Genomic DNA, 16486 nt, shown 5'->3' with positions numbered 1-16486 from the left:
CCAGCTCTAATTCTTGCTTCTTTATCACAGTAACCTCTAAAACTTCAGATTCACCAAAATATGATGTCATTTAAAGGAAGGTAATATAGTCTCACTTTGACACGGTGAACTACCTCAATCTAGTAGTTTACACAATATCCAACTGATGTTGAGCATTGTTATTTCCCTCAAAAATTTCACTTGGGGGCTGGAGATGTGGCTCAAGCGGTAGCGCACTCGCCTGGCATGTGCAGGGTGCTGGGTTTGATCCTCCACAAAAATAAAATAAAGATGTTGTGTCCACCGAAAACTAAAAACTAAATATTAAAAAATTCTCTCTCTCTCTCTCTCTCTCTCTCTCTCTCTCTCTCTCTCTCTCTCTCTCAAAAAAAAAAAAAAAATTCACTTGGCTCCCTTGAGCCTTTGCTGTGTCTCTTCAGAATGTCATGACACACAATTTGAGAACTGTATGGTTAGCCACATGGGGTGATGAGGCTCAAACACCTGGAATTGGGATTGGCTAGGAGTCCTGGGTAGTGCCAAGGACCTAAACAGTTTGGGACTCCTGGGCCTCTGCTTAGGAAAGAATTCCAATGTCTATAAAATATAGGAAAATTTTTAAAAGATTTTTTTAGGAAAATCATCATAGAACTATAATGCCAAGAAAATTAAAAGAGTAACAAGTTATTTCCTCAATTTCCTTAAAGAAGCCAGACTGTGTGTGCCTATCCAAGATTTATATTTCTTATTACTTCAAACCACTAAAATCAAGCTCCCCCTCCACTGAGATGTGTAAAGTTTTTCTTTTTTAATAATTCAGTTTTAAAGTATATTTCGACTGAATGAGTTTCTTAATGGTCTCTGTGGGTTCCTCTTGCCATACAACCTGACCAGGCTTCGTTTTTTTGCTTCCATGTGTGACATTGGGGCCCTTCTGAGGGATCAGGTGGACCTTGGTTTCCCCTGAAGCAAGCACCACATTCCCTTCCTGATTGGGCCTTGGAACAAGCTGTTCTTGGGAGAGATTGGAGTCAACTGTTAGAAGACATTGGGACTTAAGAGGCACTGGAGTCTCACCCTGTCCAGTGTTGCCACTGCTCAGCTGCAGTTCTCCCACTGTTCAGTTACCAGCTGAGATTCAGTTGGCACTTTGTTGAGGGTCACAGAAGATTCCTCTACATTTTCTCTCCAATATTCTCTGCTTAAAACTGGTCAGCACAGAGGAAGAAAGACAATACCACTGGCCCTCTGCTTTAGAAATTTAAGTGACATGTTCCCCTCATCCCATAAGTTGCTATGAGAATCTTAGTTTTCTCTGATACACGCAGCCATCTCCAAGTTCCCCTGAGAGAGGCAGTCTTTTCCATCTGTGTCCTTGAGTGGCTGCACTTTGGCCATGCTATCTCTGACCCTGGCATTCAAGTCTTCTGAAGCTCTTGCATTAGCTGATGGCTGCTTAGAGCCCAGTAAAGGTCAGAACCATCAGACTAAACCAGACCATGAGGCCACTGGCTTCCTTGTGGAGGCAACGACTGAAGTGGAATGGGGAAGTCCTGGGGCGATGTCCCAGCAGCCCCCTCTCTGGGCTCCTGGATCTGCCTGTGCTTTGGCCTGTGTTAAGTAGTTTTACAGGTCGGAAATCATAAGAGTTTAAGTAAAAATGTCATCACCTGCCAGTCATGGTGCACGCCTGTAATTCCAGCTACTCGGGAGCCTTAGTCAAGAAGATCACAAGCTCAAGGACAGCCTGGCAGCTTAGACCGGTCCCAAAATAAAGAGGACTGAGATGCAGCTCAGTGGTAGAGCATCCTTGGGCTCAACCCCCAGTGCCACACACATACAGACTAAAGATATCCTCACACCAAAAATGACAGAACTTTCAAAAACCTGTGACAGACAGCATTATCCCTGCAGTTTGGTCACTAGGGCTCTGGAATGCTATTATCATGGCAAGTAGAAAAGGAGACTGGGACGCTAGCAGTTTGAATTACCCAGCAAAGAGGTTTTCAAAGTCTAGTGTTTCCTGGGGCTCATGCAAGGAAGGCCTGGGGCCTTCTAAAGGAGCTGTCCTTGTAGTGCACACATGCCTACAAGGTCCTGGATGAACCTCCACTGTCCCTTCACTCCAGAGCTTCTGCTATGATAGTGACAGCTGGATCTGGGCCTGGTACTGTTCATACCCTTTATACTCAAAGGTAAAGGAGATGAAAAATTAGTCAAAGCAGAATATGATTTCTGCCTTAAAATACTTTAAAAGATATATAATTAAAATGACATGAGAAAAAGTCCTAGGATCATGGGCTTGGAGTACAAGCCAGGTACTCCAAGGGCAGAGAGTGAGTACAAGCAGGTGACCTCTGAGACCCTTCAGTAAACAACCCCCACACGCTGCTCTACAGATTGAGTGCTAGCAGGAAAGAACTAAGTTCCATAAGGGTTAAACAGGCCCTGCAGGACAGGATGCAGCGGGGCCCGTGTGTGCCTTGGGCCATTCCCTCCTGCCTATGCTGGCAAGCTCCCCAGAATTGTCACTTGCCCTAGTTTCCATGGTGGGCTTCACTTCTAGATACTCATGATCCCCTTTCCTGACATTCCCCTTAGCCATCCTCCACTATCAGGTTTCCAGATGATCACGTAATGGCTGCAGACAGCATTCTGTACCTTGGTGTCACCTCTGCTTTTTGTTCTTCCATAGAACTACTTCCTCAGTCGTGCCCAGAATCTGTGTGGCCCTGAGCGCAGCGCCGTCCCTGACTCCCTGCGCTGGCTCTGCCACCCACTGGGCCAGAAGTTTTTCATGGAGCGCAGCTGGTCAGTGAAGGCAGCAGCCAAGGAGAGTCTGTACTGTGCTGAGAGGAACCCAGGTAAGAGGACCTTCAATGCCATCAGAATTGGAGATGGCCATGGGAGCAACCCCTACTGCAGGTTCCTGTGCAGCGTTGGCCTCAGTCTTATACAGTGTTGTTGTTTTTTTGTTTTGTTTTGTTTTGTTTTGTTCCATGCCTGATCAGAGGCCATCTATGACTGAGCCGGGCATACAGCTTGCTTTCTCAGTCAAAGCCTGTTGTCCTCACCTTACAATGTCACATATGATAAGTTTTGATTAAGTACCAACTGTTTTCTTAGCCCTTGTCCTGGGCACTTTGGAGATACAAAGGATGTTTGGGGCTTGCAGTTCCCTGGCCTCCGGGTCTTCTGTCCCATTGGGAAAGCAGACAGACATATATGGAGCAGTTGGGGAACAATAGGCAGCAGGCAGTCATCAAGTGCTCAGAGTGGTGACAGGAACAGGGCTCCAGGCATTGAAAGGAGATGCAGGCTTTCTGTCTCTGGCATTTGATAGTGATTGGAGTTGACTCGCCTGGCCTTGGAGCTGCAGAGGCTCTTTGGGATGTGCTTAGACCTTGAGTGCTTGGTGGCTTTCTGCTTTCTGTTGCACTTTCCCCTCTGAATGGGGCCTGTGAGGAGTGGAGGCATGCTCTGCAGGTATAGGAGGGCTGTCAAGTATTTGGAGGTGTTTGCCGTCTTTTTTTTTTTTTAATTGCTCAATATAAGAATTATGCTCAACACCAAAGAGTGAAGGATAAAAGCAAAAGCAATTCTAAGTCTTCCAACCCCCTTCCCACTGATGACTGTCTAGCAAAGACTTTGCACAGGTTTCTGTGCCTCTTTTAGTCTTTGGCCTTGTCACCCAGAAAATGATCATAAATGTTCCTTTTCCTTGGTCAGATCAGGGCCCCTGATTGCCACTTATGAGGAGAGGAGAGGCCAATGATGCTATGATGTGAGCTTTCCAGTAAAGGGGCTTATCAGTGACATTCAGCTAAAGCGAGCATTGCAAGGTCCCTTGTCTAGTCAGCTTGGCCAGAACATTGCTAGACAGTTTCCATGACAAGGCTCTGGGAAAACAAGAGTGTGTTCCTCATTGTCAGGAGCTCTGCAGCCACTGCCACCACCTTTTATTCCTTGGCTAGCAGTTCTCTCAAACCATAAGAAGAGACCGCCTCTTAAGTAGTGTCTGCCTTTCCTTTTTTTATTATTTTTTGACAAGGCTTGCAGCTGTCCCCTTATAGATCCAACTTTGAAGTTCTGAGCACAGTACTAAGAGATATAGCGCGCATACACACACACACACACACACACACACACACACACACACACACACACACAGCCACCCTCCAGGTCCTCCCCTCATAAACTTTAAACATATAGTTTCTATGTGTAGTCTTGGGCTCTTCAGTCTGGGTTGACTTCCTTCCCTACCTTGTGGCTATTTAGCAGGGTAGTTTTTGGGTTTGGTTGGGAAGAAGGATTTGATCCCTAGTACAGGACACAGCTGTTTCTTGGGCTCCTCTCCCTGTCCTCTCATCTGTAAAAACAAAATGCTTCTAAATAAGACCCTTTTTTGGTGTGTGTGGGGGTGTGCTGGGATAGAACCCAGGGCCTCACACATGCTAAACATGCACTTGTGTCCTCTGCCAGCCAGCAAAACTCTTGGCACCAAAAAGGCTCCTACATGAGACCCATTTAACCCTTCTTGCTTTTATTCAGCTGACCCCATTGCCCAGGTCCATCAGGCCTTCTGCAAGAACCTACTAGAGCAAGCTGTGGAGTCCTTGGTGAAACCTCAGGCCAAGAAGAAAGCTGGAGACCAGGAAGAGGAGACCTGGTAAAGTCCCTAGGCCACCCCCTGCTGACAGACCAGGAAATAGAATGATTCTTTTGTCTTTATTTTTCAAAAATGGAGGCGTCTGTGAGCTGACTTGCCTTTTTTCTAGACCAAGTACATCCATCCCTTTTGCTCTTCTTACCCACCTCTTTACAAGTGGAGCCAGTTTGTTGGAGCAAGTTAATCAAGGCAGTGGCCTGTTGAGAGGGAATAGAACTGGTATGTGCAGAACTTAGCAGAAGGCAGACGCCACTAGATGGACATCTTGGGGACTCAGCCCCTCAGTGATCATGCCTGGCAATTTTTAGCTCTTACATAGTTACTGAGCACAGCTTTTCCTTTATAGAATAAGACCTGGGAGGCAGAGAGGTGCCAAAGTCACTCTCAGGTCAGTCCAGGTCCTGACCAAGTGTATTTCAAGAGGGAGGGAGGGGACAGATCTGCCAGAGAGAGACAAAACTTCAGGGAGGACAAGACAGTGGAATCAGGCCTTGAGAGGAGAAGTCAGGGTTGCTGGGGAGGGGAGAAAGAGGAAGGCTGGCCTGTGGAATAGGGAAGGGCATCCATGGCAGAGCACCAAGTGCCCATAATGGTGGGGAGGAGGGGCCAGAAAGAGCCCCTGGGTCTTAGAGCTGTAGAGCTGAACAGTCAGGTCAGGAGTGTTCTCTGTGTATGTTTTGATGTACATGGGATCCTTTCTTTTCTTTTTAGTGAATTCTCAAGCGCTCTAGAATACCTGAAATTGCTTCATTCTTTCGTGGACTCTGTGGGGTTTGTGACCCCTCCATTCTCCAGCAGCTCTGTGCTCAAGTCAGCCCTTGGTGAGCATCTGCAGATGGCTCTAAAGTCCTGTGGGTACTTAATTCATTCCTGCCCATCCCTTCTCTCTGTGCCTGGAATTAGTATGAGTGTACACTCAAGTGTCTTCTCTGGTCCCAGGTTTTTATCTTAAGCCCTAGCTGGGTGATTCCCGGATACGGAATAAGCAGCAAGTGGTCCAGGCACCAGGGCGCACAGTAGCCCCGAGCCTGGTCCTTACACTCCATGCTGACATCTCCATCACTCTGGCTTCCCGTTGCCTTGAGTGTAGGAGAGCAGCCTGACAGAATTGACACAGGGCATTCTTCTTTCCCTAAACTGCCATGTGGGTGCTAGTGCATTATTGCCACCTCTCAGACTTCTGTGACCACTGGGGGATGGAGGTACCAAACTACTCCCTGCCCACTCTCCCTAGGGAGGGAAGAATCCCAGAAAAGTAGCCACCACAAGTAGCATGACTACTGACCTGCAGCCTTTCTGTACTTTAGAATTTAGAAGAAGGTGTGTTTTTACACCTTTTCTCTGACGCAACATCTCTTTTGGCTTTGTAAAATCACTGGTATCATAATTGTGAGGTTGAAAACACTGAAGCTCAGAGAGGAAAAGATATAAAATATTCTAAAGTAAACCTGCTACTCTTGGTTGATTCGAAGACACCAGTCTTTATGGCTCTTGGAAGTTTAGGTTGTGCCCAACTCTTTATTTAAAAATAACACAATAGTGAAAATCTTTGTTAAACTTCACTAAGCCAATTTTCTTGAGAGATTGCCAAAAATGGGAATACTATGTTACTAGGAGTGCTGATTGACATTCTCGCCAGAATCATGGGCAAGGGCAGCCCTGGGGCCCCTATCCATCACATAAGGTAAAGTTGCTATGCACCATGTAGGAACAGCCACTGAGCTGTGCCGAGCTCCTGTGGGCACTGGAGTGTTTCCTGCTGCTCCCTCTAGGTCCAGACATCATCTGCCGGTGGTGGACGTCTGCAATCACTATGGCTATTAGCTGGCTCCAGGGAGACGATGCAGCTGTGCGTGCGCATTTTACTGAAGTAGAGCATGTCCCCAAGGCCCTGGAAGTGACTGAGTACGTAAGGCTACTTGGCTACTCACCTGCTTTTCTCCAGGAGGATCTTGTGTGGGTTAGTAGGAGGGAGCAGTTCCAGGCAGCCACAGTGAGCTGAGCGATCAGAACTATGATAGACGGGGCGCTGCAGAAGGAGCAGAGCACCGCAGAGAGGCGGCTGTTCCAGCAGGGCAGTGTGAGTGTTGTGCTCTGCACAGCTCGGTGACTGTCCCAACAGCTACTAGTACTGTTTCTGGGACCATCTCCCTGCTGCCACAGGCTGGAGGAGAGAAAGCAGACTGCTTCCTTGCAAAATCAGAAACTGTGTAGTGAGCAGCAGTGCTGTGTGGCTGTGGCCACTGCGGGGAAGCCAGCATCTCGCTGAAGCTCGTGTGGGCTCCGATATTATTTCCAGGTTCCTTTCAGCCCTCTCCACCCCCATCAGCCCTGTCAGCCTTCTATAACTAAAAAGGCCTATAGCACAACCAGAGAGCTTTTGACATTCCTCTGAAACTCATGTCTGCACCTTGGGGTCATTTGGCCCTTAGTGATGGGCAGCCCTGCCTGCCGACACTCTGGCTGTTTCTGATTAGATCTGAGTGCTCCTGAGAGTGACTGTAAAATGCTCCAAGACAGAAAAGCCCCGTGGGGTCCTGTCTGGAGAACCAAGGCTGGCACATTTCCTGCCAAGCAGACTCAACCAGGAGCACAGGAGGGAGTTGAAAAAAGTGGTATGAGCAGGGTTGAGCCCTATATTCCCTAAAGTAGGTCTAACACCCCAGTTTTGTTGTGTGGCCCCATTTCAAGCCCTCTGGGAAGTAAGCACCCAACCCCATACCAGCCCTACATTAGCACATCCACAAGTGTGCCTCTGGTCACTCACCAGATAGGTTGTCTCGTCACTTTACTTATAAACTGCAGAACTTCAGCAGAGAGCTAAGGCACCTTCATGGGCATCCCTGCCCCTGTGGGCATCCTGACAAGTCCCCCTGGCTCCCTGTGCTCTTTGGAGCAGTGATGCTGTGGGGAGCTTCCCACTCCCCACCCTCTCCCCAGCCTGCTAGGTTTCTCCTGAGACTTTAATACCAGCCTTTGAGAGGAACTGTCCTTAGAGAACAGGTACAAAATAATGGGGCCAGTACCGTGTGTTACCATACGTAGTGGCAAGCAGTATTGTGGCCACTTTATGGATAAGGAAATTAGGCACAGGTTACTTGCATTCCTGTCTTAGGTAGCTTCTTAGTGGCAGCATCTGGCGGTCACACCTAGGCCTCCAGAATCTTCCAGCATCAGATTTTGGTGGGAAGGGGCTGACCTAGTTCAGAGCTGGCGTTTCAGATCTAAACCTGGCAGGAACTGTATGGCAGCATTGCAGTGACAAACCCATGTGTCATAGATATGGGGTGTGGTAGTCATCAGCCTGAACTCTGCCTGTTCCCCGGGTACCACCCTGACCTGCCTCTCTCCTCCCTGTCACTGCTGCAGGAGCCCCCTGGTGAAGGCCATCTTCCACACCTGCAGAGCCATGCACGCCTCACTCTCTGGGAAGGCAGATGGGCAGCAGAATTCCTTCTGTCATTGCGAGAGGGCCAGTGGCCACCTATGGAGCAGCCTCAATGTCAGTGGGGCCACTGCTGACCCTGCCCTCAACCACGTGAGTAGGAGCTTAGCTGGCCTCTGGGAGGTGCCCAGAGGTCTATGTGAATGCTTCCCCCCACTCCAAGCTTGCCCAGTATATTGGGCTGTCCCAAGAGACAGAAACCATACTAGCAGCCCCATTTCCCAAAATGTGGCCTGTTTTCCTGAGTGGATGCCATTTTTGATTGCCGGGACAAGCATGTTTGCACCTGCACCTCTCCCTAGGTTCCCCGAACCCCAGATCCTGCTGGCCCACACGTCTCTGTAAGCCCCAGGTGAACTGCATCTGGCCAGGGCTCTGTACTTGCTCCAGGCAGCTTGTGCTACTTCCCAGCTCTGCTGACAGCCTTTGAGTGGGCTCCTACCCTCAGGCCAGCACCCTGAGCCAGCTGACCACCCTACGCCTCTGCGGTGGCCGCACACCTCCTGGCGGGCAGCTGTGGTGCATTGTAGTTGCATTGCATGTTCTGGCGGTACTCGTGCAATGTTTCCACAGTGCATCCCAGAGGCCTGCTCGGCCCGCGAGAGACTCCCACGTGCCCTGACAAGGCCCTGTTACTTGGGGAAGGGATCCTTGTTAGAAGACTTGTGGGAGGCACAGCCATTCTGGGACACAAAGGGTAGGAGTGTGACTGCAGCTGACATCATCTGCTCCCCTGGGAAATGTGTGGCACAATGAGGAGCATCCTTGAGGGTCAGCAGCTGCCAACTGGGGTTGGTTCCAGGTGGCTTGGCTAGCACCTCAAGTTAAAGGTTTCCAGTGGGCCTGGGCATTGGGGTGAAGCCAGGACAGTGTGAGCCCGACAGGACAGGCATTGTGCACAAAGGACCCAAGACCAAAGAAAGGATCAGGAGGCACCGCTGGGCTCTCTGTTGGTCTCCCTTAGTGTATGTCTTCCTGAGAGAACCGGTCTCAGCCAAGCAGAGTCCACTCTGGGACTCTGCTGCCACTTCAGATGGACTCTGGATTCCTCTGGAGATGGAAGACCTTGGCACCCTGGCCTCTCAGCCTCCAGGCCAGCCATGGGGGCTTCCTTGAGGTGGAGGACCTGTGCCCTCAGACCCACAGGGTTTTATTCCTGCCCCTATCACCTGCCTGTGCTGTGTTGTCCCTTGTACCAGCCACTTCCCCTTTCAGAGACTCAGTTTTCCCACTTGAAGAATGGAGAGAAAGCTCTACCTCAGGACTAAGGCTGCCACCAGCTCTTCTCTCCCACATGGGGGCTGCTCTGGCTTTCATAACTGGTTGTCAGAGTGACAGAATCTCCTTAGAACCACATTTTAAAAGAAGTTCACTTTAATCCTTTTTTCTGAGCTTCATTTATGCTGCCTAACTAACTTTCTCCATGTGATCCCCTGCACTGTGCTGAGTGCCAGACTAAGGGTGGGCCCAATTGGTACCAGGATCCTTGTGTAGGCATAAGCCAGTCATCCATCTCCTCTCTCTATGCTCATTCCACAGGTGGTCCAGCTGCTGACCTGCGACCTATTACTGTCACTGCGGACAGCACTCTGGCAAAAGCAAGCAGGGGTCAGCCAGGCCCTGGGTGAGACCTACCATGCATCAGGTGCTGAGCTGGCTGGCTTCCAGAGGGACCTAGGAAGCCTGCGCAGGCTGGCGCACAGCTTCCGCCCAGCGTACCGCAAGGTAAGGCATAGAAGCTGGGGGTGGTGGGCAGATTGGGTTGGCTGGGTGCCCTGTGTTCCTTTGTTCAGCACTCACTCTTGAGTACCTACTGTGCCCAGCCCTGAAACGCAGCATAGAGCAACCACACTCTTATCCCTGGACAGAGGCAGCCCATTGAGTCATACCTCACCAGTTAGACACCAGGTGGGCGGACTTAAGAGAGCAGGGAAGCAGGTGGGGGGCTCCTGGTCCTGGCCACATGGGGTCTGCCCCAACTTTCATAACTGGTTGTCAGAGTGATAGAATCTCCCTAGAACCACATTTAAAAAGAAGTTCACTTTAATCCTTTTTTTCCGAGCCACTGGGGGCTTCATTTCTGCTGTCTAACTTTCTCCATGTGATCCCCGCTTGGCACTGACTACCCGCTCTGAGAGGAGTCTCTGAGGACAGTTGTATAACTGAGCTTGCTGGACTCGAGTCATTTCCTTGTTGATTTTTATTGCTAATTAGAGTAAAGTATTAGACATTTTTTGTTGTTGGTTTTCAGAGATGGGGTCTCACTATGTTGCCCAGGCTGACTTCAATCTCCTGGGTTCAAGCAACCTGCCTGCCTCAGCCTCCTAAGTAGCTAGTACTACAGTCACATGCCACCACACCTGGCTTATATTAAACATTTTTAAAAATATATTTTAATTAACACATAGTAACTATAGATATTTACTGGGCATAGAATGATATTTCAGTATATCTGTTTAATATGTAATAATCAGACCAAGGTAATTGGCATATTCCTCACCTCAAACATTCTTTACGTTGGAATCAACATATTTTTATCTGAATATTTTTTTTGGCAGGGAGGGAAATGGCAGGGGGGAAAAAACAAGGAATTGTTTATTTTGATAAGAAATGAAATTGGCATAGACCACCTGAAAAGAAGTTGTAAGGCAAGAGAAATTTTCTTTTTGTCTCTCACAGTCAGTTCCCCACTTACTCACATCACACTTTCTGTCTCACACATAATGCATGTTCATATATAAATGGGCAAGGACAGCCTCTCAACTGAATTATTTTCTAAAAATCTGAGTGACAGGTTAGGTATGGTGACTCACACCTGTAATCCCAGCAATACAAGAGGCTGAGGCAGGAGGATTGCAAATTTGAGGCCAGCCTCAGCAATTTAGTGAGCTCTGTCTCAAAATAAAAAGGTTGGAGATATAGCTCAGTGAGATAGAACACTCCTGGTTCAATCACGAGTAGCACCAAAAAAACCCTTTTTTCTTTTCTTTTCTTTTTTTAAAGAGAGACCCTGAAGTGTCAGGGACAGGGGAATGTACTTTATTAGAAGAGCGCAGACAAGGAGAAGGTCTCCAAATGAGGCTTCAGCCATGAAGGGTACTCCTTACCCTAAGGTGCTGGGACACCCTTACAGGGTCACATTGGCCACTGTGTGTAGCAAGCCAAGACAGACACAGCAGACAAAATATAATCACCAGAGAACCAGTTCTTACTGTGGAAAAGAGAAGTGGCCCCGGGATCTGGATGACACCCAAAGTGCCTTGTGGGACTCATTCTGGCCAACCCTCTGGTCTGCTCACAGCATGGCTGGCATTAAAGGCCTCCTCTAGAATATTCTGTCCATTCACCTCTTCATGCTGAGGAGACTTCAGTGGCTCCCCATTGCCACCTAGCAGCTCCAAAGATGAGATATGAGGCATAAAAGAAAAGCTGGGATTTTAAGAAATTAGAGACCAAGGGCTGGGTTCAAGTTTGAGCTAGTATCAAGTTTGTGTGGCTCAGTGGTAAAGCACTTGCCTTGCATGTGTGAGGCACAGGTTCGATCCTCAGCACACATTAAGTAAATAATAAAAATACTGTGTGTTCAAAAAGAAAGAAAGAAATCAGAGACCTAGACTTGCCCTCCTTGTGTAGTGTTCCTGTTTATCTAAGTGATGCAAACTTATACCTGGAAATCTCTGGTCTCTTCCTTTCTGAAGAAATAGAAGGAAACAGGACACAAACTTGCTACCAGCTCAGCTGTCCCCTTCACCCCTTCCATCCCCACCTGCCTTGTCCTTTTGTCTGTCAGGCTGGAGGCAGCATCTGGGGACCTTGAGGCTTCACCCAGGCTGCTTGTTCTTAGAGCCCCAGAGGGAGTGTCCGGGCCCTGTTCCTCTTGCTTATCTCTTATTCCTACTTTTGCTTTTGCTCTGTTCCTCTTTCCTGCTGTTCATCCAAGTTTCTGATTTAGCTTGGGGACAAGACAGGTTGCTTTCAGGGGTGAGCAAGATAGGGTGGCATGGAGAGGAGAGGGAAGGATCATCAGGTGCCAGATGAAATGGCTCAGGGAGAGGTGTCCACTAGGGCCTGGAGAAGCAAGAACCCAGAGCTTGACTGTGTGTCCCTCCTTACTCTCCAGGTGTTCCTCCATGAAGCCACTGTGCGCTTAATGGCAGGAGCCAGCCCTACCCGCACCCACCAGCTGCTGGAGCACAGCCTTCGGCGGCGCACCACTCAGAACACCAAGCATGGTGAGTCCTGCGGGGAGGGGGGGCAGCCCAGCCCAGCCCAGCCCAGCCCAGTTCCAACACCTGGCAGGGTGCACTCTGACACCTCTAAGCCCCATCGGTGGTGTGAGAATGAAAGGATCCCCAGAATTGACTGGGTGTGCTGGGGGCATGGGCAGTAGTTGAGTGGGTCCGCCCTTGAGGGAGGCTGGGCATGGAGTTCCAGCACAGGAGCAGGGGTGGGAGACCACAGGTTCTGTCCCCGCAGGCCTTAGCTTTACAGCACCAGGCAGGTTAACTCCCCATGTGTGAGCTAGGGAGCGTGCTCACCTCACATGAGCATGGGGTTCCAATCAGTGAGTGCGGAAATCCCCTGAACAGCACCTACATGTTCTCCTCGTTCCCACAGGAGAGGTGGACGCCTGGCCTGGCCAGCGAGAGCGGGCTACCGCCATCCTTCTGGCTTGCCGCCACCTTCCCCTCTCCTTCCTCTCCTCCCCGGGCCAGCGGGCTGTGCTGCTGGCTGAGGCTGCCCGCACGCTGGAGAAGGTGGGCGACCGGCGCTCCTGCAGTGACTGCCAGCAGATGATTGTCAAGCTGGGAGGTGGCACTGCCATTGCCGCCTCCTGACCACAGGCTCAGCCCACCTCCCTCCACTTCTCTCAGTCTCTTTCTCCCAGGCTCATCCTCTCTCTCAGGCCCTGTCTTCCTCTTCCCTCTGTCCTTTGCCCTCCTCCCTCTGAGCTGGAGGTGAGCCTTGTCCTCTGAGCTGTCTACCTGCTGAAGCTTTTGGACCACCTCAGGCCAGAGAGCCCCTGGGCTGCTGTCAGTAGACACCTGTGGTCCAGGCCCTAGCTGGCTGAGAGGAGAGGCTGTGAGGCAGAAATGGGGGTGTCCCTTCAGTTGAAAGCAGCAGGGGACACTGCCAAACCCACGCCTCCAGTCCCAAGACTCCGAACATCTCCCCTTTCTGCTTCCTTGTTTTTTATCAGGCTTTCTCTCTAGGGGACAAGGTCTCTGGGCACCAGAGAGCACTTTGCCCTCAGCATAGTGCCCAGCATGCCCCTCCCCCTTTTTATACGAATGTTTTTATATCTTTGTGCTTGGGGCTGCCGTGATGCAGGGCAAAGTTGCTGTGGCATCTTTTATTTCTTTCCCTGGGTTTGCATTCCCTCCCCTGTGCCTGACTAAGCCAGTTCATTGTTTTCTCGTCATTATTCGGGACAGCCAGGGAAGGAGGGGAACCCAGCCCTGGGGAGGTGGGTGGGAGGCAGGGGTTGGCCTGGGGATGGATGAAATAATGTTGGCATTATTTTTTAATTTTTTAAAAAATAAATGGTATCTTATTTAATTGTCCTGTTCCTTCCCACTCCCTTACCCCCTGGGATGCCAGCCCAAGCTCAGGGTGGGCCCAGAGGACTGGAAGGGACAAAGCCGCCTATTAGGCCTGGGGACCAGGGGTCTTCAACATGATTCCTCAGTTCCTCCCTGCCCCCACCCTAACTCCTACCTCCATAGTATATTTTTATCCCTAATTCTTGTCTTGAAAATAAGCCAGGGTGGCAGGGACCAGCCCCAAGCCCCAGTGGCAAGCTCCTCCTTTGGGGGTGGGTATTAGGAACAAGGTCCCTTGCCTTGATGGGACTCCTAGGAAGAAAAGTCCTTTTCTATATCCCCTGGCTTAGGGTGTCCCTGGAGACACTATTTCCCCAGGGCCTCCTGAGAGACTGAGCGGACCCCTCCCTTGCTTCTCATCCCTTCAAGCTGGTTGGGGCAGGATAGGCAGGAGCCCCAACACAGCTAGGGAGTGCACACAGCAGGGCCCCTCATATGCTTGGACCCCAGCCCCCTTTCTATCTCTTGCCCTTCCCCCACTGTCACTATAATTTATGGACCCTGCCCACTTGGGCAGCTGGGCCTTTGTGTCATGTGTATATACTGTGCCTTTTCTCATTGTTAGGGGTGGGAGGGGTTTGTTTTTCACTGAAAAGGGGGATATACCTATGGCTTCCTTGATGTCAAATCATTCACCATGTCCTGGACCTAGGTTATTCAATAAACACAGATTGGTACCACCTAGCACAAGGTGTATGAGGGTCTGTAGTGTGACTGCTTAATGACTGCCAATTGGCTGCATGGCTCGGCTGTCAGTGGGCCAGGGAATAAGGCCAGCTTGCTATCTCCAGTCAAAGACCTTCCTTGCCTGCCAGCATGCCTGTCCCCTTTCTTCCAGAGCCTGGTATATGCTCTAAGAATGGTCCAAGGCCTGGGATTAAAGGGTTCTGGGAAGTATTGCCTGGGGTCACTGTATCCAGGTACCCTGGATGTACAGCTGGGTTGGCTGACAACAGTTCTTTGGGACCTGGAGGCGGGAGGTTCCCAATGGATAGGCCCCTCCTTTGTTTGCCCTTCCCTGAAGGCAGTGGCCCTCTGAAATGGCTCACTGGCCTGCAAGTCAGACCTGAGTCCAGCTCCTGCACTTCTCAGCTGGGTCCAGTAGTGGATCCACCTAAGGAGGGAACTGGCCTCTCAACCCCCACTTCCATGGGTAGAGAAAAGGGTTGCCCATCCCTGCCTTCAGTAATCCCATAAGCTTGTGGGCCAGCTTCGAATGACGTAACTAACACATCATACCTTGTGCCAGACCAGTGAGAGGCCAGGGCCAAGGCCACGAGAAGCATTGGGATGGATGGATTGGATCTTGAAGGTGGAGTCAGGGAAGTCGTGGAAATGAGCCTGGAGCTTAACTGCAGTCCAAAGCTGGGCCCTGTTCCCCTGACCTAAGAAACAGCTATGAGCCACACCCTTTCCTGAAGGGCAATCACAGCAGGCCACACTGTCTAAAGGAGTATAGCAGCCAGGAGGGTCCAGCTGCAGCAGGTCCTGTCCAGAGTTACAGGGTCAGCATATCCAGTAGTGGTCACTGCCAACAGCTGTAGCCTAACTCTAGCAGGATGAAGATAGAGGCTCCTTGAGACTGAGGGGGAAGGATTGGGCCTGCCTCCCAGCCCTGCCCAGCCAGGGCCTGTGTCACCATGGTGGGTGGCCTGTGTGCTCAGGAACCTGAGCCTTTTGTGAGTCTCAGCAGGTTCCATGACTCAGCACCTGCCCCCCACACACACATACACACACACAGCTGTGGGATGGAGTGCCCTAGCCCCCTGTCTCCCTACCCCAAGTCTCCCCCACAGGCCTGGAGATCCTTACTGCTGGCAGGACCATGGGCTCTGGACTCTGTCCTGGAACTTCTAGGCCTTGATTTCTTCAACAGCTTCCAATAGGTGGGGGCCTAAGACCAGGCCTCCCATGCCCTGGGGCAGGCGCCCCTCACCTCCAATACACATGTTCCCCACACTGCCTGCACTTGCCTTCCCACCAGCAGACCACCTGGCAAACCAACATGGGAGGAACCTAACCTGGGAGTCAGCCTAGTAACCCCAGGCAAGTTATTTAGGTCCCAAGACCTCAATTTCCTTGTCTGTAAAAATACACCCCCATGGGGCTCAAACAGTATACCCCCCAGGGAACACAGGAGGGAAATACTCAACTGGGTGTCACTGGATGTCTGTCGGGATCACACACCTCAACTGGCTGTAGTGCAGTACTACCCCCACAACAGTACCTGGCACCAAGGAACTTGGGAAAGATACACACAGGCTGCTAGCAACGCCCTGGGCCAAAGCCAGGTACCAGGAGCCCTCCTGGCAGGAAGGAGGAGAGCTGGCAGTGCCAAGCATGTGCCCTGTGAGGGGGGGGGCACTGCCAGTCTCCTGCTCCAGCTTCTATCCCAGAGCAGCTCCTGGAAGAAGGCACCTCTATCCTGAATACCAGATGTAGGCATGGCGCGCCACCATTTCGGGAGTGGCCCTAGGCCAATCTTGTCGAGCAGCTCTCAGGCCAGGGGCTGGCCCAGAGCCAGACAATGTCAGTGAGGATCAGCCAAGTTTTGCCAAGTCAAGCTGTTAGAGCAGGTGACCAGCTGGGGGGCTCACCTCCAGTAAAAGGCACAGATTCCCCAGAGAGCCCAACAGCTCTCTCCCTGTGCCCGGAACTTAAGATGACTGAGGTGTAACTGCCTCCCTCCCACGACTCTGACTGGTGTGGGTCTTAAGAGTGGCATTCAGCCCTGGCCACCCTCTCCAGCCACTTCTCCCTGGATCCCAGCACAGCTGCCCACCAGTCTAC

At 50.8% G+C, this 16486-nt stretch overlaps 1 protein-coding gene across 2 annotated transcripts in view; it reads left to right on the top strand.

The window, feature by feature from the left end:
* The window catches only part of Srebf2 (sterol regulatory element binding transcription factor 2), a 58751-nt gene extending 44371 nt beyond the window's left edge, over positions 1-14380 (top strand). For both annotated transcript variants that reach the window (XM_040277306.2, XM_005322196.5), the window contains exons 12-19: positions 2675-2843; positions 4531-4648; positions 5360-5469; positions 6421-6553; positions 8018-8186; positions 9633-9818; positions 12214-12325; positions 12711-14380. In XM_040277306.2, the coding sequence (XP_040133240.2) occupies positions 2675-2843; positions 4531-4648; positions 5360-5469; positions 6421-6553; positions 8018-8186; positions 9633-9818; positions 12214-12325; positions 12711-12931 (1218 nt within the window). In that variant the 3' untranslated portion in view covers positions 12932-14380. The remainder of the gene's footprint in view (positions 1-2674; positions 2844-4530; positions 4649-5359; positions 5470-6420; positions 6554-8017; positions 8187-9632; positions 9819-12213; positions 12326-12710) is intronic.
* The last annotated feature ends 2106 nt before the right edge of the window (positions 14381-16486 follow it).

The sequence above is a fragment of the Ictidomys tridecemlineatus genome, chromosome 6 (genome assembly GCF_052094955.1).
Source record: "Ictidomys tridecemlineatus isolate mIctTri1 chromosome 6, mIctTri1.hap1, whole genome shotgun sequence".
Lineage (NCBI taxonomy): Eukaryota > Metazoa > Chordata > Mammalia > Rodentia > Sciuridae > Ictidomys > Ictidomys tridecemlineatus.
This window is presented reverse-complemented; position numbering and strand designations above follow the sequence as displayed.